The sequence below is a fragment of the Alternaria triticimaculans genome, assembly GCF_023758025.1.
Source record: "Alternaria triticimaculans strain BMP 0046 chromosome Unknown scaffold_2, whole genome shotgun sequence".
NCBI classification, from domain to species: Eukaryota; Fungi; Ascomycota; class Dothideomycetes; order Pleosporales; family Pleosporaceae; genus Alternaria; species Alternaria triticimaculans.
The window spans coordinates 2,232,059-2,257,212 of record NW_026055959.1 but is presented as its reverse complement, the minus strand read 5'-3'; the positions used below and the strand labels follow the sequence as shown (position 1 = coordinate 2,257,212).

Here is a 25,154-nt window from a genome sequence, read left to right as displayed (position 1 = left end):
GTTGTTTTGGCCGATGTCATTAGAAATGTCGCGGCCGAGACCTGGCCCCGCTTGCGTCAGAGCTTCGTTGAGGGAAGGAGGGGCACCACTTTTCCCACGCGCTTGCTGTCACGACATCCCGTTGGTCCCACCCCGACAGCCCTACAGCATTTGCAAGCACCACAAAGCCGATCACTAAGATTCGTGCATGTCAAACTCAAAGGGGATATCGTCTTGATTTGCTTGCCTGAATTTAGGCTTCTCTCACACAAATGCTGCCTCAAGCGCCATGCCATTGCACCTGAACCCAAAAAAGCATCAAAGAGCGCTGAGATCCCACCAATCACCACGGCTTCTATCTGTGGATCCAAAGCCGGTGGGTGTTGTGCCTGGTGTCGGCTCCATCGCCGTGACAAGCCACACGCATACTCAACGGAGATTTCCCGAATCCTAATTTGTTACGCCCAGGAATGCACTATCTTTCTGTCACACCCTCGAATGATGGATCCTTCACCGAGCCACCAGCGTCGCCAAGGCCAGCAACAGGGCGGTTGTATGACCATCCCGCGAACTGCTGCTGCATGGTCTGCGAAAGCATGGGACCATCGACATATGAATCTGTTGGAGCCTCGGAAGTGAACTCGCGGTCGAAGTTGGCAGTGTCCTTTGCGTCAACCTGAGGGCATGTTAGATTTCACTCCTCGAACAATGATGACATTACGTACCACATTAGGCTTGAAGCTGGGCTCATACTTCCTCTCAAGAAGCTTTCGCCAGTCGATGCTGTGGAAGAAGTAGTGCGCCTTGATCTCAGCTGCGCCCTTAGCACCCAGTCGCTTCTCAGCGTTGCGGTCCAGCAGGCGGGTCAAGAGATCGCGTGCAGCCGGTGGCACGATCTCAGGGCCAGGAAAGTGTAGAGGCTCAGTGAGAATCTTGCGGTACATGTCGTTGGTGTTCTCATCATAGAACGGAGGCAGTCCGGTCAACATCTCGTATAGGAGAACACCCAGTGTCCACCAATCGACAGACTTGGTGTAGCCGGCGCCAGTAAGGAGTTCCGGAGCGAGGTATTCTGGTGTTCCACAGAACGCTAGGAGGTGTTAGTAAGCTGACACAAATTCATTCGGACTCGACTTACTGTTTGTCCGGTCCTCATCCTTCATGTCCAGCTTGCAGAGACCGAAATCGCACAGGGCAATGTGGCCAGTGTAATCGAGAAGGATGTTCTCGGGCTTCAAATCACGGTAGATGACGTTGAAACCGTGCAAGCACTCCAGAGCGCACAGCAGTTCAGCGGCGTAGAACCGAGCTCGGTTGATATCGAACCGTTGTTCCTTCTGCAGATGGTGGAAGAGCTCTCCACCGTTGACAAAGGCCAAAACAAGATACAGCTTCTCTGGCGACTGGAAAGAGAACTTCAACGGAACGATGAAGGGGTTGTTGATTTGGGCCAAAACAGACCGTTCGGCGAGAGTATGCGCGACTTCGGATCGGGAAATGATGTGTGCTTTGCGAATGGTCTTGAGGGCGTAGATTCGGTGCGTGTCCTTCTTCCTGCGCGGTGTGAGTAGTTGTAAATGTAATAGAACGTAGAAGCACGTACTGCACCTGCATGACCTTTCCGAAACTACCCTTGCCGACTACTTTGAGGAGTTCAAAGTCGTCAATCGCGAGACGGTCTTGCCTGTTCTCGACAAAGTTGACGCCGACCTTCATCTGGCCACTACCGAACTGCACTGGTATCCAGTCGGCACCGGCCTGGCCAGCGCCACCCTCTCCATTTCCGGCCTTGCTGTCCTGCCGCGACTCCTCGAATCTGGGGTGGACCTTCAGTGTTCCGATGAAGATGTCTTCGTTGCGACCAGCGTTGGGCGAGGCGGAGGGGTTTCGGATGTAAAGCGAGACGGTGAGGTCGGTGACACGGGACACATCGAACTTGTACTGGGTATTGCTGCCCGCCCAGAGTGGGTTCTCGGGGGTACCGGAAACTGCGTTGATGAAGACCTGCTGCTTGTCGAAATCGACGAGGGCATAGGGCAGGTGTTTTGAGGAGTAGCGACCGTGGATCGTGGGCGCGGCATTGATGCTGCCAGCAGCAGACTGCGGGCGGTGCGAGGACGAGCCGGGGCGCATTGAGCCAGCGACGGAGAGGCCGCCGCCCTGGGACATGGAGCCCTGGTGGTGGCTGCCGCCGCTGAACTGCTGCTCGGCGCCGGCGGGCAGGGAGAACTTCTGGCCCTCATGGAGCGTGACTATGAGGATACCGGGGCGCAGGGGCTGTGCCGGCGCGGAGGCGTTGGCTTCTGAGGCGGCTGTTGGGGTCGGTCAGCAGGCGGTGAGTGTGGGCAGAGGGTCCCAAGTACCAATGCCATTGTCCTTGGAGTTGCCGAGCGTCGTCGCGCTGGCGGCGGAACTCGAGGCTTTGGGCGTCGGCTGGTCATCGACTATGGTCGACGTCGACGACGAGCGACTGAATGTGTTGGCGAGGGGCGCCAGATGCGTCTCCTTGAGCTCTGCAGCACGTGTTAGGGGGGCGTCTTTGGTAGTAGGAGAGCGGGATACGCACTCTTGGTGAGCTTCCAAGACATGGTTGCGGCAGCGCAGCGGGTGGGCAGATGCAGGAAGAACAGACGGACAGCTGGGAGTGGAGACAGGCGGGAAGGCGACGAGGGGCACACCAAGGGCGGAGAGGGCGCGCAGGAGGCAGAGGAGGATGTCTACAGAGCAGAAGCAGCGGCAGGAGGCAGGTATAGGGCGCGGCTGGTGGCGATGCTGCTAACGTCCGAGTGCCCCAGGCCTTCGTCAATGCTGCGATGCTCAGGATAGGGTCCTCGTTTGAAGTTGGGTCATTGGGTCTGAAACTAGCCTTCATTTCGGAGGCACCACGCACTGACACGCCAATCCTCCCTCATTCCTTTGCGTGTTTCGCGTGTTGCAGGACGGGCGAGTGAGTCTTGCTTTCTATTATTATCTGCCTGGCTGCTGCGGCGCCATCGCGATTCTCTGCGACATCTGGCCTGTCAGTCCTGCCTCGGCTGCAGCTGCCGTGGCCGCGAACGTTGACCCTCTCCCGCCCGCGTACGTCAACACCGCGACCTTGGAGCCCAACACGACTCTCCCTCGACGCGCTATTCACTCCCAGGCGCCCGTCCCCGTCCAGCATTGCGACCTGCGGCATTATCCTGCATTTCATTAGGCCATTAGTCAGCGCCCCCGCCGACCCCGACACGCGCCCCTGCCGTGCACAGCCACAGATACCGTCACTGCGTCGCCCCGTCACCCCCAATCACCAAACCCGCCTTCACCTGCGCGCGCAATAGCGGGGCACCATGGGTGTCATCAAGAAGAAGACAGGCACGCGGGGCACGGAGGGCGGGACCAAGTATGTTTGCGATGTTTGTTCGTCCGATATCACGTCGACCGTCCGCATACGCTGCGCGGAGGACGTCTGCAACGAGTACGACCTCTGCGTGCCCTGCTTCTCCGACGGCAAGGCTTCACGGGACCACCAGCCGGCCAAGCACAAATTCAAAGTTATAGAACAACACTCAATACCTATATACACCGAAGACTGGGGAGCGGACGAGGAACTGGCCCTGCTGGAAGGCGCTGAAACATACGGTCTGGGATCATGGGCAGACATTGCGGACCACATAGGCGGCTACCGCGAGAAGGACGAGGTCCGTGACCACTACATCAACACATACCTAGACAGCCCAAGCTTCCCTCTGCCTGAGCACTGCAGTAAGGATGACACCGAGCTCAGCACCCGCATACCACGCCATGAGTTCCAGGCGAGGAAGAAGCGGAGGATAGAGAAGAAGAAGGAGGAAGCTGCAGGCCGCGAGCCCGATGCGCCGAAGCAGAAGCCCACGGCGAGTGTTCCCGCCTGCCACGAGGTCCAAGGATACATGCCCGGTCGTCTAGAATTCGAAACGGAATACTTCAACGAAGCAGAAGAGGCTGTGCAGCACATGCAGTTCGACCCCGGTGATGGCTTGAACCCAAGGACGGGCGAGCTCGAGCCCGAGATGGACCTCAAGATGACTATCATGGAGATCTACAACCACCGTCTGGATGCTCGAGTCGAGCGCAAGAAAATAATATTTGAGCATCAGCTGCTAGAGTACCGCAAGAACCAGTTGGCCGACAAGAAGCGGACGAAGGAAGAGAAAGACCTGATGAACAAGGCCAAGCCCTTTGCCAGGATGATGCAGCACGCCGACTTTGAGCAGTTCTGCAAGGACCTCGAATACGAGCACAACCTTAGACAGGCCATCTCGCAACTTCAAGAGTGGAGGAACATGCAAATCACCAGCCTCAAGGCCGGCGAGAAGTATGAACAGGAGAAGCAGCAACGGCAAACCAGGCCGCCTCCCATTGGGCAGTTCGATCGTCTTGCGTCCAGTAGGATGACCAAGCCGCAACCGCCCTTTGAACAACCCTCTGCAGCCACAGCATTGCTTGCACAGGAGCTGCCTTTGCACGTCAAGCAGAACAGCGGTCTCACAACGCCACCTCCTGATCGCGCACAGAACGGTATTAACGGTGCAAATGGCGTCCTGACACCTCAGCACTCCAAGACAAAGTTCGTGCCTAAGTCGCTACCGAACACTGTACCCTTGAAGTTCGGCAAGGAGTCAAAGGCGGATCTTCAGCTGCTCAATCCCGAGGAGGTGGAAATATGCAGCACATTACGCATCATGCCCAAGCCCTATCTCGCGCTCAAGGAAACCATTATTCGAGCGGCTCTAAACAACGGCGGCGCGCTTAAGAAGAAGACGGCCCGTGAGATTTGTAAGATTGACACGAACAAGTCGTCGCAACTGTTTGAATACTTTGTACACAGCGGATGGATAGCGAGGGCATAAAGGCACCTGAGCCATGGCGTTGGCGTTTGGTAGGGAAACATTACTCATTGCGACGGCGTTCGGGCAGATATACCCTCATGGTAGGCGTTGTCGTATGTATAGATAGGCTCACTGCTCTCTGTTGAATCCCATATATCAGCCTTGCTCCTGAAATCAAACGATGTTGCGCATACTCCTTACTGCGGTGGTCCGTCCATAGCGCTACCACAGCGACGGCTGCACATAAACAATAGCTCACCTCCGCACTTCCCCACTCAACCCGACCACGATACGCTGCACGCAACATGCACTTTACTTTTTGATCATCCAGGCCAGCGGGCCAAGGAAGCTTTTGACGGGTAGCGATAATTCGTGCAGCAAGCCTGACATCATTCGCTCGCTAGCGGTGCCTGGCCAGCCTTGAATCCCAGAGGCAGCCGCCTCCGTATCCACCTCCCTGCATGGCAACCTCGCGCTACTCCCACGAAATGCCCGGGCTATTTACTCCCTCGCCCTCGAATGCGCGCGCAAAGTCACAGAGGACCTATTTCGATGCGACATACGCGCCTGAGACCTCTAGCCACCAGGTGACCGATCCAGATGTCCACGCGACCCGCAAGCGCTCCCGGTATGGCTCCACGGCGCATGAGCCCGCGACAGGCCCTTGGGGTGGACATGCCCTGAACAACGACCGCTTTGGCGACAACAAAAGTCCACCTCCGCTTGCGAACGACCGCTACCAGCTCGCAGGGGGCATGGATGGCACGAATAACTACACAAGACGAGACGGCGACTACGACGACTACTTCAACCTCCAGAAGTCGCGCGGCAACTGGTCAGTTCCGCCTACACCACAGGTTGGCATCGCGACACAGGTCGCAGTCGGCGAAATGCATACAACACCCAGCGAGAGCAAACCTTGGTCGTTAATGGGCTTAGTCGGAGGCGTAGCCGGCAAACTCTTCCAGTTCTGTACTGTGCCTTTCAGGGGCTTCCAGGCAGGAGGAGGAGCGAGGTACAATATCGACGCGCAGGAGAAGGTTGCGGAGAAACTTGGTCTTCAGGACGACCCCTTTGAAGCAGGTCCAGTACAACGGTTACCTGCTGAATACCCAAGCGACAACTATGGAGTTGAGTCAATCGAGTCCATCACTCCCGAGCGACCTAGGATGGCCAAGCGACTTCGGACGGCAGATAACTGGGTGGTAGTTGGAACAAATCTGGAGACAGACTCGAGACCCTCAACACCGCGATTGTCCGAACGAAGATTGCCCGACCGATCGCCCTCACTCATCCCACGGCCTGTATCACGAGCGAACACAGGAACACCATCCCACAAGCGGCCCTCCCTGATCCCAGTATCCCGACGTTCGACAATGGACAGGCGATCCTTCTACGGCAGTCCACAAGCCACCCCTGGCTCACACGAACGCCCGCGCTCCTATCATCGACAAAGTTTCGGCTCACCTGCCATGCTTGAGGACAATGCAAGCAAAGTCGCCAGCCCTCTGCCGCAGGAAAGCCAGCGTCTGATTGACAAAGTGCGAAGGGAGGAGATGGAGGAAGACGAGCGGATGCGCAGGATGAGCATGCAGATGAGTGCTATGCTCAGAGAAGCGAACGAGGCTCTAGGCTCCAACTTTAAGGTGGAAGAGTACGACGACGATAATATTGGCGACAGCCGGGGGCACGAGCAGCAGCCGGCCTGGTTTTCATGAACATATACTGTCACTGCAATTTCAGCGTGCGATTCGGCGCTTCGTCGTCATTTGTCTTGTCTCTATAACGGCCTCTTGGAATATTCGGCGTTCACAGATAGAATAGGCGTATACCTGATCACCATTTGTTGGTATCTGCGGCGGCTCCATATGAGTCCTGTTTTTCGACATCCACTGGTCAACACAATATGACGGCTTTTAGAATAATACTTCCACGTTTGGTTCGTGTAAATAAATCAACACCATTCTGCAGTCAACTTACATGCGCCACTTGGATCCTGCGCTCATGCGCTCATGCGCTCATGCGCTCATGCGCCAGAAGATGACAGGATCGACGAATCATGGCCACACCGAGCAACCCCGGCACGCGCGTGCAACGATTTGAATAGATCGGTTTCCGACAGCTACTAGAGAAGTCTTAACACGAAGGGGCCCCGTCTTGGACAGTTAACATGTATTTTAGCGATAGCCCTTACCTACTGTATGTGCAGTGAGAACAGCGATCGTTCCTTCCTTGGTAGAGTGGTGCCTGAATCTTGTGGGTACCTGGGGCGAAACCACGTTAACGCCAGGGTCTCTGTGGCTTCCCTCGTACAATAGTCAACTTCGTGCCGCCCCCGCCCGCAATGCTTCCTGCATCTTGGTCACACAGTGCCGCCGAGCTAGTCCCTATACCCAATGACAGGTGGGGTGAAGAGTTGGAGATGGGGCGAAGCGCTTGGATTTAGGACGTACCCTGTCGGGGCCAGGGATCTGCTGGCGTTTCTACAATACACACGAACATGAAGGAGCGTAACACATAGGTATCAGAAGACACGGTACTGAGCTGCGCTGGTCGTAACAGTCCCTGGGACTACAAGAATTATCTTCAGAACACTGGTCGCTGCTCGTCGCAGTAGTCCTATCTAATGGCGTCGCCGGACAATTTGACCCTGGTCATTATGGGTGCAGCTCGCTAGTACGCGCTGCAGGGCCGTTACAACGCAGGACGCCTTATTTACGCCCTGCCATGCCGCTTGGTACTTTGATGCGAAGAAAGCATATAGCATGGGGACACTGCAAACGTAGACGGTGCTCATCATCGCTTTTCCTTTCAGCATGGATCCCGCAGGGCCACTACCATCGAGCCCGCTACTTCAACAGCGCAAAGGGCCGGCGACCAACACAGTCGAGGATTCTGACCAGAGTCAGTCAGAGAAAAGAAGCACTGCAGGTTCGCGAGGATGCTTCGCGGGTTTCCTGGGTGCTCTAATGGTGATTCCGCGGGGTATCGCTCGAGGCTGGACGGCGTTCACTAATGCTATACTGCGAATATGGAGGAAGGGTTGGACAGCAGAGACATGCAGTTGCATATTTGCCTTGCTATCACTGATCGGACTCATCGTTACTCTCATGGCGCACCAAAATCGTCCTCTACCGGATTGGCCGCAGATCGTTAGCATAAACTCCATTGTTTCTCTTTTCTCGATGATGATCAGAGCTGGAGTTTCCATGGTACTTGCGGAAGGTACGTCTTGATGCTCCTATATGTTCGCAGAACATTTTGGAACGGCCGCTAACAGACACAGGAATCAGTCAATCGAAATGGCAATGGTTCCGCAAATCACGCAAGCTGGAAGACATGGCAAGGTTCGATTCCGCAAGTCGTGGTGCATGGGGCTCTGTCCTGTTCATCTTCGGTCTTCGTGTCAAGAAGCCATACTTCATAGCAGCGATGGGTGCCTTCATCACCGTGATGTCCGCGTTCACAGGGTTCGCCGCTCAGCAACTCATTGTCTTCAATGACTGTCTCCGTCCTGATGAAAGTGCCGCAGTCGGAATACTCAGATCTAATGCTTTCAACAAAAGTGGGGAAAGGAAATCTCCAACAACAGCAGACGAGTACCTTCCTTTGACGGTGGCTATGGATGTCGGAATCTTGCAACCGCTCGAGGACACAACTACACTTCTTTCTTACGGATGCAAGACCGGCAATTGCACGTTCCCGGGTGCGAATGGAGCGGCCTTTTCAACTCTGGGTGTGGGCTACTGGTGTCAGAATGCCACTTCCCAAGTGGTAGAGACGCCGCTCGACTATGACAGTGAGCTCGATGACTATCTCCCATCCGCCTACTTAAATGGAGAGACAACCGGATCCGAGACTCCTCCCGAGACGATTACCAACTCTAACAGCACCAACACGACGATTCCGCTCGGATACGACTTCGGACTCACCCTGAAGAATGGTACCAAGGCGAGGAACATTGGACTCTCTCTGAGCATTTCCGACACCGTTTTTGATCCCATCGTAAGGTTCCCACTCGCAGGCTGGCCGGGAAAGCTCGTGACCGACGTCTCGGACCCAAAGTACAACGGTACCATAGCTACGATCGGCATGATATACGTCCCTTACGACTCCGTTGAATACCAGGCAATGACATGCGGCATATACCCTACCGTCAACACGATCAAGGCAACCTACCACAACGGCGTCCTCAAAGAAGAGATGGTGGAAAGCGTAAGAATCGGCGAGGACTTAGCCTTTGGTGGCACCACTTCCTTCCGTCTAGCTACCAAGCAAACCATTCGCAACGGCACAGAAACCACGTGCGACGTGAAGACTTCAGAAACACCTGGCTACCTAGCTGTCGCCAGAGGCAACATCGACGCTGCTCCCATCAACACAACTAGCCTGGACTCAGAAGGCCCAGGTGCAGAGCTTGTGTGGTACCCCGAAGACTGCGTCTGGTCCCTGTTCACAGGGTCCATGACGGGTATACAGACTCATCTCCAAGCTGTCTATGGCCAGCAGTTTCTCATGGATATCATGTCTGCTCGCTATGGCAACGCCTATATGCGTGTCTTGTGGGACAGCGGACAGTTGCCTGATGCGCCGCTAGAGCATGTCAGCAGCATCATGAAGAATCTGACCAACGCGATGAACACCGTTCTTCGTACCCACGGTATGGAAGAACATAGCAAACCCGCTGAAGGGACAATGTGGTACACCACAACCTGTATTGAGATCAACTGGGCCTGGATTGCGTTTCCGGCTGTGATGATCGCTTTGTCGTCCATCTTCCTGCTCCTAGTGCACATTGAGAGTAGGGGCGTGGAGAGTGGAAGGCTGTGGAAGAGTTCGATACTGGCAATGTTGTTTTGCGAGATGGACGAGGTGGTTACGGAACAAGCTCAGCCAATGGGCAGACAGCGACTGGAAGAGGTGGCTGCAAGTAGTAGTGTGAGTTTGGGTAAAGAAGACGGCAGCTTGAGGCTGGTTGCTAGACAAGCTTGATAGCACTCAGTCGATCTATCCTAGAATTTAGATCTCATACAGTCTACCTCAACTGCCTTCGCCCGTACGCGATTTCAGATCTTCTATCAACACGCTCATGAGTTTGAACATTTCGCCTGCAAGCTTCTTTCCCGTCTCCCTCCATTCTTCCTCGCATAGGCGCGCAAATCGGTCTGGATGCCATCGTAAACGCTCTTGCCGCAACCATTCGTAGCTGTACAAACCACTGGCTCGAAGTAGCTTTTCCACGTCATGCTGGCAGGCGTGTATACTCTCTGGCTCAGACTTGAGTATCGTACACGCCGTGAGGTTGCAAGTTGTAACTGTAGTGGGCAGATAGGGAAACATTGAAAGTAACTTGGGTGATGCGGATGGCATGCGCTGTAGCGGTGGTCGAGCAACGTCTGAACTGCTTGACTGCGAGCGGACTTGTAGTTTCCGTGGGGCTTTAGGCTTTGCGCCTCCGGCTGCTGCTGAGGCGGCCGCGAACATTACTGCCGCCTCTGTAGACCATTTTTCGTAGAGTACTTGCGTCGCTGCGTCGGGCTTCGCTTCCGTGGAGCTATTCGCACCATTTGGCATTTGCCCGCCAGATTGGGATGTGCTGGGTTTCGTCTTCTTCTTTGCCCGAGCAAAGAAATTCAGTGCGAAGGCCTCCAATGCTTCTTCGTTGATATCGTCGATAGAGCCGGCCCATGTCCCGTCGTTTCGGATGGCGATGAATTGATCAACACTTGTAGGATCAAGAGTAATGAAAGCGAGATCGGTCCAAACGAAGCCCTTTTCTGCCTTCCATTCTTCCACCGTCTCTTTGTAGATTTCCCAGGCGTTCGCATCTCCTAGGCGGTACACGACGTCGCCGTACTCGCTCATGGCGAAGAACGCGCCTTCAGGACCCCAGGTCACAATGCGCGGTGGCCCGCATCGCCATCCCGAAGGTGTCAACCAAGACTGCAACGCATCCTCCAGGGGTATCGGAAGATTTGCCCAACGAATGAGCTCAGGATGCCAAATGATGAAGGAATCGTCTGGTCCCAGGAAGGCACGCAAGTGCGGAGAGTGCCATGTCTTGTTTAAGATGCTCTGAAGCCTTGCGGGTATAGCAGGGCCCCAACGCAGACTGTCCTTTCCTGAGGAGTCTTTGGAACTGAGGATCCAGGAGTCGGGCGCTGGCCCTAGAGCTGCCCAATGAACCTCGGATACTGTCCTGCCGAGAAGGAGATCTTGGAGGCTGGCAGGGAGATTGCGGCTTTGTTTTGTCAGTCATTGCGCGTAGGGAAAATAATGGGTAGCATACTAGTTGAGACCCGCAAAGCTCTTGGATATGAAGCTGTCGTCAAGCCCGAACGAGAAGAACGAGGTGTTGGTACCGCTCATGCCTACCTAGGTAGCTGCGCGTGATTGGGCTGGGGTGAAAGCCACCTATGACGTCACGTATCGGGAGGCTGGAGAATCGCGCTCTACTGATGTCAGCGACGCGCTCGAACTTTTGAGTCGACTTATAATATACATGCGAACGCGTAATTTACAGCCGCGGGATAATTGCCAGCCACTGTGACGTCTTCCCAAACTTTCGCGCGCACTGCCAGACAACGGTTTCAGATTGTTGCTATCCGGTTTGCACCCTTGAAGCGATCGAGCCTTGGCAAGGCGGGTGTTGTCAACACTATCAGTCGTGCGATTGTCTGCTCTTCACAACATTGCGGCTTTATAGCGACACTCTGGTTTCTGCGTCCCACACCGCTTCCACCGATCTAGACCGAGCGTTTCCCTTTTAGCGAGTCCGAGATTTCGGCGGCACATGTGCGATTCCACGTTCTCGTTTGGCCAACGCGGCAGCCACTTCTTCCAATGTCCGTCAAGACGAGAAATGTATGCTTGGTCGGAATAATCTGATCAAATCACGCTGATAATGGTGTAGCGCACGTCTCCCGAGAAAGTTGGCAAGATTTCTCACTTCTTCGCAATTGAAGAAGATCCATCATGTGACCCTAGGTTTTGAGGATGCGTTTCTCCTTACCTGGCGTGATACCGATGGAACAGATCGCGTTGAAAGCTCAGGACTCCCGGCCGAGTTAGTTGAGTTTGTGCACACTCGAAACCGCAACATCTCCAATATCCGGTGTACGCTAGGGCCGTACAACTCATCTTTCTTCGTCCACGACAATACTTCGTATCTTTGGAAAAACCTTCCAGGACCTCTACTCGTTGCCCTGCAGAACAACATCCAGGATGGGAGTTGGACTGATAGACCCCGCCTCGTAGCACTAGGCGCCGGAGATAACTTTCTACTGGTAACCGAGAAGAACGCGACTGTTTGGGATCTGCGACACTACAAGTCTGCTGTTACGTTCCTCCAGAAGAACGTCATAACAGACATCCAGAACTTTGTCTTACATTCCTACCGGTATCAAAGCTTCCTCGCCCAGACTCGGAGCGGCAGACTTGTTTCCGAAAATATACCACCACATCAGGTTGTGGGCGTCCAAGCCATGATGGGACCAATCTTGCAAGACACAATGAACATGCAACGAAGAATTCTCGCACGCGTAGAGAGCGAAAAGAGAGCGACGACCTTACCAAGGAAACTCGGCGCCTTGCAGCAACGTGCGCAAATCCGGAGAGAATGGAGTCACCACAGTCAGGAGTTTACTGCCCAAGCCAAGGGCGTAAAGTTGAGCTTTAGTCTAAATGTGAGCTTGGGCGGCCTGGCGAGAATGTTGGGATGAGAATTTGATCAAGACGTTCGCGTCACCTTTATTCAAGAGCTGAGGAATGCAAAAGAGATGCGACATTGGTGTTACGGGAACAGCGTTGTTTGCTCTCTCAGCGACAAAACGGCAGTACTATCCTTCACTTGCCGCTGGGCAACTACGGTTTTCGCAACACTATGGCCAATTTATCACGAGGCATACGCTGAGTGCAGCCTCTTCAGTTTATTCGCCACAGCAGGAGGTTCATTCAATCGCATGACCTGAGACCGAAGGAAATTTCACTGGCATACAGTGCGAAGATTCCCAAGAGAAGGTACCAGACGCCATGAAGGCGCACGTACGTTCACTGAAGTTGTGGCTGCCCTTCTGAGCGACCTCAAGTATTTTCGATCGCTTATAATCAACTGGCTCCCTCAACCCATAGAGCGCGAATTCGCGATGTCCGACTTCCATCACTCACCCTACCTCATCGATCAGCCAGACGTGTCCACAGCCGACTCGGGTCCGTTTCCTTTTCTTCGTCTACCAGGAGAAGTACGGAATAAAGTGTATGATTTCGCCATCGAAGATAAGCATGACATATACGAAAACATGTTCCGTACACATATGTTGCACGTGCCAAGTCTTCCGCCTGACGAGCAGGGCGACACAGCCCGCGAATCTCCCATTGGTCTGATCTCGACATGCCAGCAGTTGCGTACGGAGTTTCGGCCGCTGTTTTATAAGGCCTGGGATGCCTTCATCGACTTCTCCAATCTTCTTCGCTTTCTCGATACATTCGCACCAAACAACACTTTCTTCCCACCACTAGCTCACATTACGGTGCATTTGAAAGAAAAAGACTGGGACATACAGGAATGGAACTTGCTGCCCTTACTACGCGCCATAAAGCGTATCCCAAAAACTACTTGGACTTTCGAACATGCTTCGCATCATCTATCAGCCGTGAGCTGTATATGCGATTTTCTTGATTACCTCCGAATTCTTCACAAACTTGGGTTTCTGGATAAACTTCGGCTCGATTCATATGAGGCACTTTACTTTGTCCGTTCGGCCGAGGACCGACACGTAGATATGATGCCCGTGGATTGGCCAGCGTTATACGATGGCGAGTGGAAGATCGTGCTCCAGAATGAAGCAGGCATTTTGACTATTAGTGAGAAGGAGCAGGTCGTTGGACATTGCAAAGTCCTTTCGGGCTTATTGTTGTGCGATCTGGAAATTGGAGAAGCCAGACAAGGGCTAAATGTAGTTAATGTACAGGTGTGCGCTACGACAGGAACAACCAGCTCCACATACGTACTGGAAGCTTGAGGAGGAGCTTTGGTCGAAGTGGCTCAAGAGGTTTTTACGCAAGGGACTCCAGTGTGGACAAGCGGTTAAGGGTGCGGTGTTGCACGTCATTAAGTCATCTCCCTTTGTCTTGCGGTGGATTAAGAATCTTCTTTGGGAATAGATAATAAATAATGAATGGTAGCTTACGATAGTCTATGAAAACACTGGTAGATGTTGCACAGCTAAACGTTCGATTTGATCTTTCTTCGCTATACGGCGGTGTGTATAAATTAATGGGGTAACGGTAGTGCCGCTGCTGTACGCGCCCATAGCTGCTTTCTCTGCTATTCCGACAAACCGAACACCGGTGTCGGGGTACGAGCCGCGCCCATGTGGATAACTCTAATTGTAGTAGTTGATCGAGTGTCACAGGATAAACATTTACGCGACATGTGACGAAGAATCGACGTACATGATTGCTGGCAGGAGCTACGCGCTTTGACCCAGAGAATAGTACCTGTTGTGCCTTCATCGTTCTCACCGTATATAGTCATGCTTGACTGCATCTTTCTCTCGTCGTTTCATCGGATCAGAAACGAGTGACAGCTGTGAGGTAGTGTCAGAATCGCGGTGAGCAGAATCTGCCATGCCGTCCATGTGTTGTGTTCCGTGGTTCGGACCGGGGCTGACGGCGATGACATCACGCTAAGACATTTTCGACAGCCGCACTCGCGGGGAATGCTTGACTTCCCCACATTTTATCAGCAGCTGCACGCTTCTGATACGCCGTTTGCTGATGCCGAAGAACGACTTGGGTACTTTTGGGAACATTGCCAAGGATGACGATGCGCGTTCATCGTGCTCTGGCCAGCCACGTACGTGTGCGAACCGGTCAAAGTACCCGAGCTACTCGGTGAATGGCAGGTTTCCTTGCGTACTAGGCTCGTAGGGCCGAGTACTTAAGTAGGCAGTACCGTTTACCCATGCATCGGTTCAGCTTCATCACTTTCTTTGCTGACAAGAGCTGATCCTCAACCATGGTGTCAATGCGTTCATTGGCTGCTGCCCTCATTACCAGCGCGCCATTGGCGAACGCGCTGTTCATCAATGGCAGCGTAATCGCACCCTGCGACTCTCCTATCTACTGCTACGGCGACCTACTTCGCGAGATTGAACTCGCAAGGCCGTTTGCGGATTCCAAGACGTTCGTTGACTTGTAAGTACTGTAGATAAGAAGTCGAATTGGATCACGGCTCATTGATGGCAGGCCAACAACGCGCCCACTCGACGAAGTCCTGGCAGCATTCGCCAATCTCTCGAGGCCAATCCAGAACAACACCGCGCTGAACAATTTTCTCTCCGAATACTTTGGCGAAGCCGGCTCAGAGCTCGAAGAAGTACCCACCGATGAGCTGGAAACTCAGCCAGACTTCCTCGAGAACGTAAACAGCTCTGTCGTTCGAGACTTCACTCGTCAGGTCATCGACATCTGGCCGGACTTGACGCGCCGTTATGTCGGGGCTGGAAACTGCTCCGAATGCGTCAACTCTTTCCTTCCTGTCAACCGTACCTTTGTAGTAGCTGGTGGTCGGTTTAGAGAACCATACTACTGGGACTCATTTTGGATCATCGAAGGTCTACTCCGTACCCAAGGATCCTTCACTCAGATTGCGGAGAACATCATCGAAAACTTCCTGGATCTTGTCGAAGACATTGGTTTCGTACCCAATGGCGCCCGGCGATACTACGAGAATCGATCACAGCCACCACTACTTACCCAGATGGTTCGGGTATACGTCGAATACACCCAGAACTATACTCTTCTTGAACGAGCGCTACCTATTCTAGAGAAAGAGTATGACTTCTGGCTGAACAACCGTACTGTAACGCTCGAGCGCGCTGGTATGAACTACTCTCTGAACCACTATGCCGTGTCGAACACCCAGCCACGACCTGAGTCTTACTACGAGGATTACGTGACTGCGAACAATGCGACCTATTTCAACGAAGTCGGCGAAGAGTTCAATGTAACAAAATCGCTTAATGAGACTGAAATGGCGACACTATACTCTAACCTGGCCTCGGGCGCAGAGAGTGGATGGGATTATTCGGCACGCTGGATAGCCAACCCATCTGACGCCGTCACGGATACGTTCTTCCCTCTTCGCTCGCTCAACACTATTGAGATTATTCCAGTGGAGCTCAACTCGATTCTTTACTACAATGAGATCACCATTGCGGAGTTCCATCGCCACCAGGGCAACTACACTGCTGCGCGCGAGTGGGCCAGTCGGGCAGCAGACCGTAGCGAGGCGATGACTACGTTCCTTTGGTCACCTGAGCACTACAGCTACTTCGACTACAACTTGACGTCCAGCAGTCAAAATGTTTATACCCTGGCCGATAATACGAGCACGCCCCTGTCACTTCAAGGCGCGCCGGCTGGGAAACAAATATGGTTCCAGATCTCCCAGTTCTATCCTTTCTGGACCGGCGCTGCCCCTGAAAGCATCAAGAATGACCCCAAGGCAATGAGGCGCGTATACGGACGCGTTGAAGAGCTTCTCGAGTCTCGAGACGGCGCGATTGCGGCGACGAACCTTCAGACTGGTCAGCAGTGGGATGAACCAAACGTTTGGCCACCGCTTCAATACATCCTTATGCAAGGCTTGCTCAACACCCCTCTCGAGGTCAGCGAAGAAGATGATGAGCAATCAACAGAAGACTACATTTGGACGCAAGACCTATCACTCCGCCTCGCACAACGCTATCTTGACTCGTTGTACTGCACATGGCGTGTCACTGGCGGCGCGACTGACGAAGTACCACAACTTCCCGACTCTCAAGGCAATGGAACGATCTTCGAGAAGTATGCCGACGAGAGCACCAACGCTGCCGGTGGAGGCGGAGAGTATGAGGTCGTGGAAGGTTTCGGGTGGTCGAACGGTGTTCTCATCTGGGCCGCGGATCAGTTTGGCCAAAGCTTGACAACACCCGAGTGTGGAAATATCACTGCTGCTAACATTGGTGGCGGTGATGCGAAGAGGAAGAGGAGTGCAGTGGAACTGAGTAAGAGAGATGCCAAGTGGATCAAGAAGACTAGATCAACAAGGAAGTTGAGGTATTGATGTTGAGGTCTGCGTATACTTAGTGGCAGAGACTTTCATCCATCACAGCTATCCTTAATGTCAATTCATAATACTTGCCTAATGTCAGCCCGCATTCAGATATCTGTCTCGTTCTTCTTGCTCTCGGGTGTACGACCCAGCTGCAGAGTCCGCGGACATGGACAGCCCCCACATTGATTCGTCCTGGGTAACGATACTTCAAAGCCACCTGCTATCGTAGAAACCGTCCCTCGTTTGGATGTCATCAGCAACCGTGCCACGCTCGTTACTCAATTCACGTCTACGGCTAAACAGGCCGACGGATGTGGTGCTTGCTTTTTATTTGGTTAATTTGCCGGTTGATGTCCTTATCGTCGCCTCCAACGTGAAGATGCCACTTTCTTGGACGTTTGTGGCTGCGAGATATCTTACGATGTCTGACTGTTACTCATCTACCACCACCCGTCCTACCACCCGCCATATCGCGCCACAATATAGTACACTCTTGGCATTCTTGCCATTGCTTATCAGCATCCACATCCACGCGTTTTCCAATCCGGACTGGTCACCAAGCGATCAGTCGCCCGTACGTTGAATAAGAGTTCTTGCATTGACAGCATCGAGATTATTTATTGCTGCCTGTCAAGAAATAAGTATGCTTTACTACTGAATCAATCGCATAGTCGTTGATGTGCGCAAAAACAGCAGCGTGTAAAGGAGTTCGCCGGTTCCTCCCGCGCCGACTGAAGTACAAGACCGTTCCAGGTTAAAGACCCGAAGCTACAGGAAACGCGCAGCTTGGACCGGCAACCTCACTGACTGCCAAGCACGCCATCTCGATATGTACATCATGTCACGAGGGGTTATCGGTAGCGATTGGAGAGATCCAAGAGCCAATGATGATCTGCACGGGACATGGGCGGCCAGTGGAGACCGCTGTGTTCGTGCGGGCGCTAGTACAGTGGCTTGCCATCCCTGACGGGCTTCCAACATTCTTGTCCTCTCGAACCGAGGCCCAAATCCTTTCTAGATCTTCTAAACGGAAAGAACCACAGCTCCTCTGACGATGGGATCGTGATTTCGACCAGCCTTCCACATACCCGAGCCGTCCAGCCCGGGCTGACTTCCTTGGGCACCTACCCTGATCCGCTAGACGACTGTTCCTCGTGCTTGTCTTTGCACCCACTCCACAGCTTTAGGGTGACTGCCCGTGGAGCCTCTGATCCCTTCGCTTTCTACACTCTTAGTCCTGAGGTCGCTCATGGTCTCCGCACGTCATACAGATTATATGGCCGCGGAGCGTTCCTTATTGTGAAAAGAGAAACAGTGCCTGCGGTTGTAAGGCACTGACTCGTAGATGGACCCGCAACTATAGCCTAACACTCTGCAGCCACTGCCAAATGCGTGCCTTCGGGGAAGGTCATACGTGGGGGGGATGCATGTGGAGATATGGGAACGCTAGAGCGCGAACTCACTGATCCAATAACCATCAATGCTGCGTTGTTACTTCCGAGGATGTCATGGCTTAGTGAAGGCTGATCGATGGCCGAATATCCGCGCTCATCTTCAGGAAGAAGATAAATATGTGGAAGAGGTCCGCTCTTCTGAACAGCACGCTCGCATCTTAGCACCACAACCCATTGACTCCTTCCTCTTTCCCAAGTGCCCCAGTCTCAACAAGACCTCAACATGAAGTACTTCACGCTATCAATGATGACTGCCTTAGCGGCGGCTTCGCCCATTTCCTCGGCAGCTCAATTCTCAGAGAACGAGATACAGGCGCGTCAGTTCGGTTTCGGCACAACCACTCGGAATGAACTCGAGGATGGCCGGGCTGGGGCATGCCCAGAGGCAATCTTCATTTTTGCCAGGGCCTCCACTGAGAGTGGTAATATGGTATGTCACATACCGCATGTAAGTGTGTGCGTGAGACTAACACGTTGACAGGGCGCTTCTACCGGCCCTGCAGTAGCCAGTGCTCTTGAGCGCAACTATGGTGCCAGCAATGTGTGGGTCCAAGGTGTTGGCGGTCCATACTCGGCTGATTTAGGCTCGAACGCACTGCCCGGCGGCACTTCCCAGGCTGCGATTAATGAAGCTGTGGGCCTGTTTGAACAAGCAAATCAGAAATGTCCTGACACCCCCATCGTTGCTGGCGGCTACAGGTACGTACTTGTCCATTACGCCTTCCCAACTTGAGGACATGTCTAACACCTCAACAGTCAGGGTACCGCCGTGATTGCAGGTGCCATTCCCAAGCTCTCTACTACTATTCGTGATCAGGTCAAGGGTGTGGTGCTCTTCGGCTACACGCGAAATCTCCAGAACCGTGGTGGCATCTCTGACTACCCTAGCGAAGACCTGGAGGTATATTGTGCTACCGGTGATCTTGTATGCGTTGGTACGCTTACTATCACTGCTGCTCACTTCTCTTACTCGGATGAGGCCGCTGGACCTGCGCCAAGGTTCTTGATCGGCAAGATTGATGCGAACTGAGTCAATCGTGAGGCGAAACTGGAGGTGTTGGGTCGGCGCGTTCCTATCGGTCTTTAACGAAGTTTTCGGTTAATAGTTGACATATGAAACATTTTCTGATGTTTTCAAGTGTTGTTACGCATCCGTGAGACGACACCCTACCTAGGTAGATAGGTGCAAGTGGTAAGCTGAGCGAAGGAAGAAGCGGCGATTGCGGAGCGGAAGATCGCCAAGAATGAGACCCACCTAATCTTGCGACACAGGCTCGTGATTGGTGGTTGCAGCTAGAGCTTATCGATAAGGATGCTCGCGATCGCCCTGGACCTCCAGCTTCAGGACACTACCCCAATGACATACCTTTCGGTCACGAACATATGTATATCGCCGCTGCGTTGGAATAATTGTGATTAGCAAAAACCCGAAGCAAAACTTTTCAGGCCCTCTCAGCTATAGTACAGTAGCGAGCCACTACCGATTGAAGACTGCTGAACCTTAGTAGCATTCGCACGGCCACACATTACAGTCAGAGCTGGGTACTCTTAGTGAATAGTGGATATGTGTTTCGATGCTGCTGGTATCTCCCTCGAGGAGTATCCCAGTAATCGAAGCAAAGATGTTGCTGCGTTGACGATGGCCTGGGAAGTGATTGTATTTGCCGAAGACTATCCTTTACTGCGACTTTTAAATCACACTGCCTGGTCATTCGAAAGAGGTAGGCATTCACTCGATGTCTTGCGATTTTAGGCTGCCCAGGTACCCACTGCCACTAGTGTCGGACCTTAGCTTTCCACCACATTACTAAATCCTGGCCTTTAATCCCCTCTGCTGGCTTAATCCTTTACTATTGCAGTCTTTCGCATTCGGCGGTCATCAGATTCTCGATTCCTTCTTCTATCGTATGAACTCCGATTTACATAAGACATCCTAGGTCCACATAGTTCAATTCGCTGTCGCAAAAACGCGAGATCACGAACGCTCTTAGCCATGCTTCTCCTCGGGCTACCCTCTGAGATGCTCACCAGTATTTTGGAACATTATTCTAAAGCTGCTCTTCTAGATGAAGTTTTTAGTACGCGTCTCGTCTGCCGTGAGTCCCCACAGTGCCAGTATCGTCTATCCCCACTAATAAAACTAGGGTCCCTTGCCGCGGTCTTGAACCACCAGTTGCTCGCCAAGACTCCCATCAAGAAGTACCTAGCTTTTATGGAATTGGCCGGCTTGCAGCTTCATCAAGCGAAGTCTCCGTTTGAGTTCGTGGTCGATCATGCGGAGACCTACCTATTGAACTGCATTCGGAGCCAAGATGGCTACTTGCACCTTTACCCAGCATTCGTCAACAAGCTCGTTGGTATTCTTATGCGCTTCACGCTACCTGACGACAACGACATTGAGCTTCGGGAACAGTACATTTTGGATCTCGTCCGAGCCGTCGTAGCCACTACCCCGCGTGACCGACTAAGAGAAGGTCTTGCCATCTGGCTCAAAAAAGATCTAGTAGCGGCTTTTCCCCGGATTGTCGATCCAGAAATTTCCCTTTGGGAAGCTCTAGCTGGCGCAGCAGCAGTCGGCAACTTCAAAGCTGTCGCACACTTCTTGAACCACACCACGGACTTCCTCGAGCACCGCTTCGACTATCACGTTCATGACCTCCCTAGCGCAGTTGTGGCCGCAGCTAGTACAGGCAAGAGTGTAATGATCGAGTATCTGCTTGCCAAAGTGAAAGTGGGGTTGGAGACGAACAACGAAAGCTGCAAACATTACGCCCCTATCCATGGTTCCTCCAAGACTACAACGGAGTGCAAGTGTGAAAACAAATTCTATGTCATCATAGAAGCCATCAAGGCAGCCATGAGAGGGTGTCACCTGCGAGCAGCAAACAAGTTGATCGAATTCTTACGAACACGCTTCGTTCGTCTTGCGCAACGAGATCGACCTGATTACCTCCGTCTTGCTATGGAGAGCTATAACTTGAAGTGCATCAAGCACTTCCTCAAGGAAGACCAGCGCCCGAACCACGTGCTCAAAATGGACCCGGAAGTCATCGCCGCATATCACGAGATTCTCCGCAATGGCAATATCGAAATCATACGCTTTCTCCTGGAACAGGGTATCGTGAGTGTCGCAGAAGCTCCTATGTGCACCAATGTCTGGCTGCCTCGATTTGACCCTTTAAACGTTGCAATCCAACGCAATCATCAAGAAGTCGTAAAAATCTTGCTCGAGTTCGGAGCTATTCCTAACGTATACCATGTACTTCAAGTACTCAATACCGGTATAACGTCCTTTCCGCACGCTTATATGTTCCCGCTCCTGCATTCTCTTGTCGACAATCATCACCATCTCTCCGCAAGCCAGCTTCAGGGGAGTACCATCAATACTAAGCCTTTGTGGATGCAAGAACTGAATATAAGCCGTTCGGGTTTTGAAGAGCAAGATGCCGGCTGTCTCGAGCTATTGCATGGTCGTTGGCGTTGGGTGGACTGTGACCACAAGACGGAGTGGATCGACGCTTCTATGATGGTCAAGTGCGACAATATTGCGCAACGACTATTTGTAGCTGGACGGGTGTCTAGTATCGACGCATACAAGTCTATCGTACTCGTCACTCGGGAGATTGTTCGGTCTCGACAATACAAAGGGGGTATTGGACTACCGCCGCTGCCCTCGTTGCTGGCTGTTCTGGGGAAGATAGCTACTGATCAGATTGCTCTGGGGGACAGCAACATCGAATGGAGAAAGGAGGCGTGGGAGGCTCTACGGTGGTTCGATGGATTATCGCTGTTAGCTTGCAGACCTGCGGTAGGTTACTCGATGATGACATTGAGCAAGTTACAAGAAACACAGATGCAGCAAATGAGACAGGTCATGTTGATGGCTGCTCATAGACAGGGAAGGTAGTATTACACGTCCTTGTTACTTGAACGGACAACTACATGTATATATATGCGCGTGTTCACCTTGCACTCATTTCACCATGGACGCAGATTTGTACTTGTCAATTAACTCTTCACACTTGCATACGTATGCACTTCGATGCCGCTCGTACGCTAAATTCTGTTTCCGGCGATGATATCACATGTGCATCGTAGATGCCCTGGGGTTTATTCAATCCCCACGAGGTTAAGTAGGCTACCCTCCACATGCGAGTTTGGTAGTGCTGTACCTATTTTAATTTGGGGCCTGAATAGATCTTACATGCAGCAACAACTATCCTGTAGACCTTATCCCTTCTGTTTTGCCACTTGGCAGCCTGGTACGAGGTGTGGCACTCTTGATGTGTTGTTCGCTGGGTCATGCAGGTGGTGGCTGAGCTGATCGAGATTTGACGGCCGAACATAAGCTTTGGGTTGGCCTTGACAAAATGATCTCAGGCTGTGCGGATACTATGACGACAGCTGACTGCAGACAGGCTCATATAGCTGTATCATCCGACCAGGGGGCCACGAACACGGCAGCTTACAACGAGTTCTTTGGAGCCTCCGGGTTGACGATGGCTCGCAAGGAGGCCCTTGGGTACCAGTGTGCAGCGAAGCCATCGGCGTACCGATGTTATGCCTGCAGCATGATTATTGAGCCTGAAAGACATGCCAAGGAAAAAGTTGTTGTTGCTGTGAGGTGCAGCCACGCAGCGTCAGGCTGAAAGCCACTTCCACGCTAGATCTTACGCTAGGCAAATCCGGCCGCGGTAGTCACTAGCGGTAACGGCCCAGTGACCCGGTTGATGGTGTACCACCTCAATGTCTTATCGATCTGCATTTTAACAAATACTTCAACGGTGACCTTAGAAGTCCTGGATGCCCGGGTGTGTGCAAATCTGAGGACTAACTGAACACTGGAAGTCGCGCTGAGTTGATGATCGACACGAAAGTATGACAAAGAAAACGTTTCTGCAATGGCCATTCCGCCATATGCGGTGTTTAGTGTGGGTTCAAAAGGGATAGCAGAAGTGGTGCCACAACGCATAAGAGGCGTGTCATTGCAACGAACTCGTTTTATAAGACAAAGAAATTAGATTTGTGGGATAGGATCGGAACCAGGTAGGAGCGATCAGCGAAGTGATTCCCCATTCACCACAATACAGCTCAACAGGAAATGCGTTGAAATCCGCCGTTGCTCCACCTCTGTTTGGAGAAGTCCGGAAATTTTGGCAGATCTAGCACCAGAAATTCTGATCCGGGGAACTTGGCATACACGTTTTCCTTCTCCATAATTTGTGCGTCTTGCCATGTCGCGAAAACAGCATCCCAGTACCGTCTCGGCTCTTCTTTCGCATGTCCGACATGCCCACTTTTCTCGAACAGCACTTCAGTGACAGGCATACCAGCGCATGCTGACTCTTCCAGATGCTCGTAGACATCTTGCCAAGCGATAAGCGTATCGCTTTTTGAGTAAAGATAGCAACGTGGTGCTGTGGGGTCGAAATAGATAGGATCATTGATACGCTTTCGAGTTCGACTGATGACGTTGTTCTCGTACCCTTTGATACCGGTGTACAAAATCCATATGCAGCCCAGCACTACACTGACGAATAGTATAGCAATGTGACGCACAACCGGTATCTGAGGTAGCGATTTGTTGAGGGCCTCGCATAAGCGTAGATAGCGTGGGTGGCCTGGTGTGCTGTCAAGACACAAGGCTGAGACCGGAAGCCGTCTCTCGGTGAACCTGTAGTGCGCCTCTGCTAGCTCGCAGGCTTTGTTGCTTCCTCCTTCAGAGAAAACGTGTAGCAGTATTCCACTATTAGACTCTTGAGCAGCCAGGTACCGGTAGCTGGATATGCGTTCGATGGCGGGTCTCATGCGCCACTGTTTGCGTGCGGAGTTTCTGAAGCAGAGATCTTTCGCGGAAGTCGTGATAACCATGATACGTGATGAAGGGAAAAGAGTTCTGTATTCTGCTGTGTACTTGGCGATATAACGGTTCTGGGCTCCTGTCCATGTGCATAGCAGAATAAGTGACGGTGCCACACTATTTTGCGACGAGAAAGGTGTGGCACGGAATGGTAGCCGCGGATCATAAACCCATATGGAGGGAGCGATGAGCTCAAAGTCGGGGATTGTGTCGTTGGTAGTCTTATGGTTTGGCATGATACTCGTCGAATAGGTGGTTCCCGATGCGGAGATAAAGAAGTCCGAAGAGGCTGGTGACGATAGTGTGGCGGTTCTGAATACAATGCCACCTTCTTTGGTTGTTGATATGTCCAATGTAAAGAGATTGAAAGACTCTGTGTATTGTCACAGTGGCAAGAATTCTGAACAAAGCAACGAGATGAGAACTTGCAGGATCCAGCATGAACACATCGGGATACCGGAAGCCAACCGATACGCCATCAGAGACTTGTTGATGTCAATTGCGTACGCGTAGGGCGTTGGAAGTCGGACGGAAATTTCCATAGGATTGATCGGCCTTGCAGTGGACTTTCTTTAGCTCGCTTCATGTTTCCTATTCGGTTACTAGTCAGCGAGAGGGTACGGCGACCGACCATGGTCTGAAAGGAGAAAGGCTGTGCACGTTCTATCCTGCAAAACATACTGAAGCGCACACGGGTCATGTCCCGGTACCGTTATTCAGTTGGGACGGTTCTCAATAGCAAAAAGCCCCTAGGCGAGGATCTCGGAAACGCTTGGTGTCCGTGAGGCTTATGCGCCCCTTCGAGGGCGGGGGGGGGGGGGGGGGGGGGGGGGGGGGGGGGGGGGGGGGGGGGGGGGGGGGGGGGGGGGGGGGGGGGGGGGGGGGGGGGGGGGGGGGGGGGGGGGGGGGCT

General features: G+C 52.8%; 8 protein-coding genes across 8 annotated transcripts; 6 read left to right on the top strand and 2 right to left on the bottom strand.

Moving 5' to 3' along the window:
• Positions 1–454: 454 nt before the first annotated feature.
• J4E78_002411 (uncharacterized protein) lies at positions 455–2,567 on the bottom strand (the record flags this gene model as incomplete). The annotated part of the gene is made up of 6 exons (XM_049363058.1): positions 455–655; positions 705–1,069; positions 1,118–1,533; positions 1,583–2,291; positions 2,343–2,492; positions 2,546–2,567. The coding sequence occupies 6 exons, from the start codon at positions 2,565–2,567 to the stop codon at positions 455–457; spliced, it is 1,863 nt and encodes a 620-aa protein (XP_049225650.1).
• Positions 2,568–3,308: 741 nt separating this feature from the next.
• J4E78_002410 (uncharacterized protein) lies at positions 3,309–4,850 on the top strand (the record flags this gene model as incomplete). Its single annotated transcript, XM_049363057.1, has 1 exon — positions 3,309–4,850. The coding sequence occupies one exon, from the start codon at positions 3,309–3,311 to the stop codon at positions 4,848–4,850; it is 1,542 nt and encodes a 513-aa protein (XP_049225649.1).
• A 467-nt stretch (positions 4,851–5,317) lies between these two features.
• Positions 5,318–6,547, top strand: J4E78_002409 (uncharacterized protein; the record flags this gene model as incomplete). The annotated part of the gene is made up of 1 exon (XM_049363056.1): positions 5,318–6,547. The coding sequence occupies one exon, from the start codon at positions 5,318–5,320 to the stop codon at positions 6,545–6,547; it is 1,230 nt and encodes a 409-aa protein (XP_049225648.1).
• A 1,467-nt stretch (positions 6,548–8,014) lies between these two features.
• J4E78_002408 (uncharacterized protein) lies at positions 8,015–9,821 on the top strand (the record flags this gene model as incomplete). The annotated part of the gene is made up of 2 exons (XM_049363055.1): positions 8,015–8,054; positions 8,116–9,821. The coding sequence occupies 2 exons, from the start codon at positions 8,015–8,017 to the stop codon at positions 9,819–9,821; spliced, it is 1,746 nt and encodes a 581-aa protein (XP_049225647.1).
• Positions 9,822–9,869: 48 nt separating this feature from the next.
• On the bottom strand, positions 9,870–11,198 carry J4E78_002407 (uncharacterized protein; the record flags this gene model as incomplete). Its single annotated transcript, XM_049363054.1, has 2 exons — positions 9,870–11,070; positions 11,119–11,198. The coding sequence occupies 2 exons, from the start codon at positions 11,196–11,198 to the stop codon at positions 9,870–9,872; spliced, it is 1,281 nt and encodes a 426-aa protein (XP_049225646.1).
• Positions 11,199–14,847: 3,649 nt separating this feature from the next.
• Positions 14,848–16,938, top strand: J4E78_002406 (uncharacterized protein; the record flags this gene model as incomplete). The annotated part of the gene is made up of 2 exons (XM_049363053.1): positions 14,848–15,026; positions 15,078–16,938. The coding sequence occupies 2 exons, from the start codon at positions 14,848–14,850 to the stop codon at positions 16,936–16,938; spliced, it is 2,040 nt and encodes a 679-aa protein (XP_049225645.1).
• Positions 16,939–18,606: 1,668 nt separating this feature from the next.
• On the top strand, positions 18,607–19,413 carry J4E78_002405 (uncharacterized protein; the record flags this gene model as incomplete). Its single annotated transcript, XM_049363052.1, has 3 exons — positions 18,607–18,813; positions 18,865–19,082; positions 19,140–19,413. The coding sequence occupies 3 exons, from the start codon at positions 18,607–18,609 to the stop codon at positions 19,411–19,413; spliced, it is 699 nt and encodes a 232-aa protein (XP_049225644.1).
• A 990-nt stretch (positions 19,414–20,403) lies between these two features.
• On the top strand, positions 20,404–21,565 carry J4E78_002404 (uncharacterized protein; the record flags this gene model as incomplete). Its single annotated transcript, XM_049363051.1, is given in 3 exon segments — positions 20,404–20,479; positions 20,528–21,504; positions 21,518–21,565. The coding sequence occupies 3 exon segments, from the start codon at positions 20,404–20,406 to the stop codon at positions 21,563–21,565; spliced, it is 1,101 nt and encodes a 366-aa protein (XP_049225643.1).
• Positions 21,566–25,154: the final 3,589 nt, after the last annotated feature.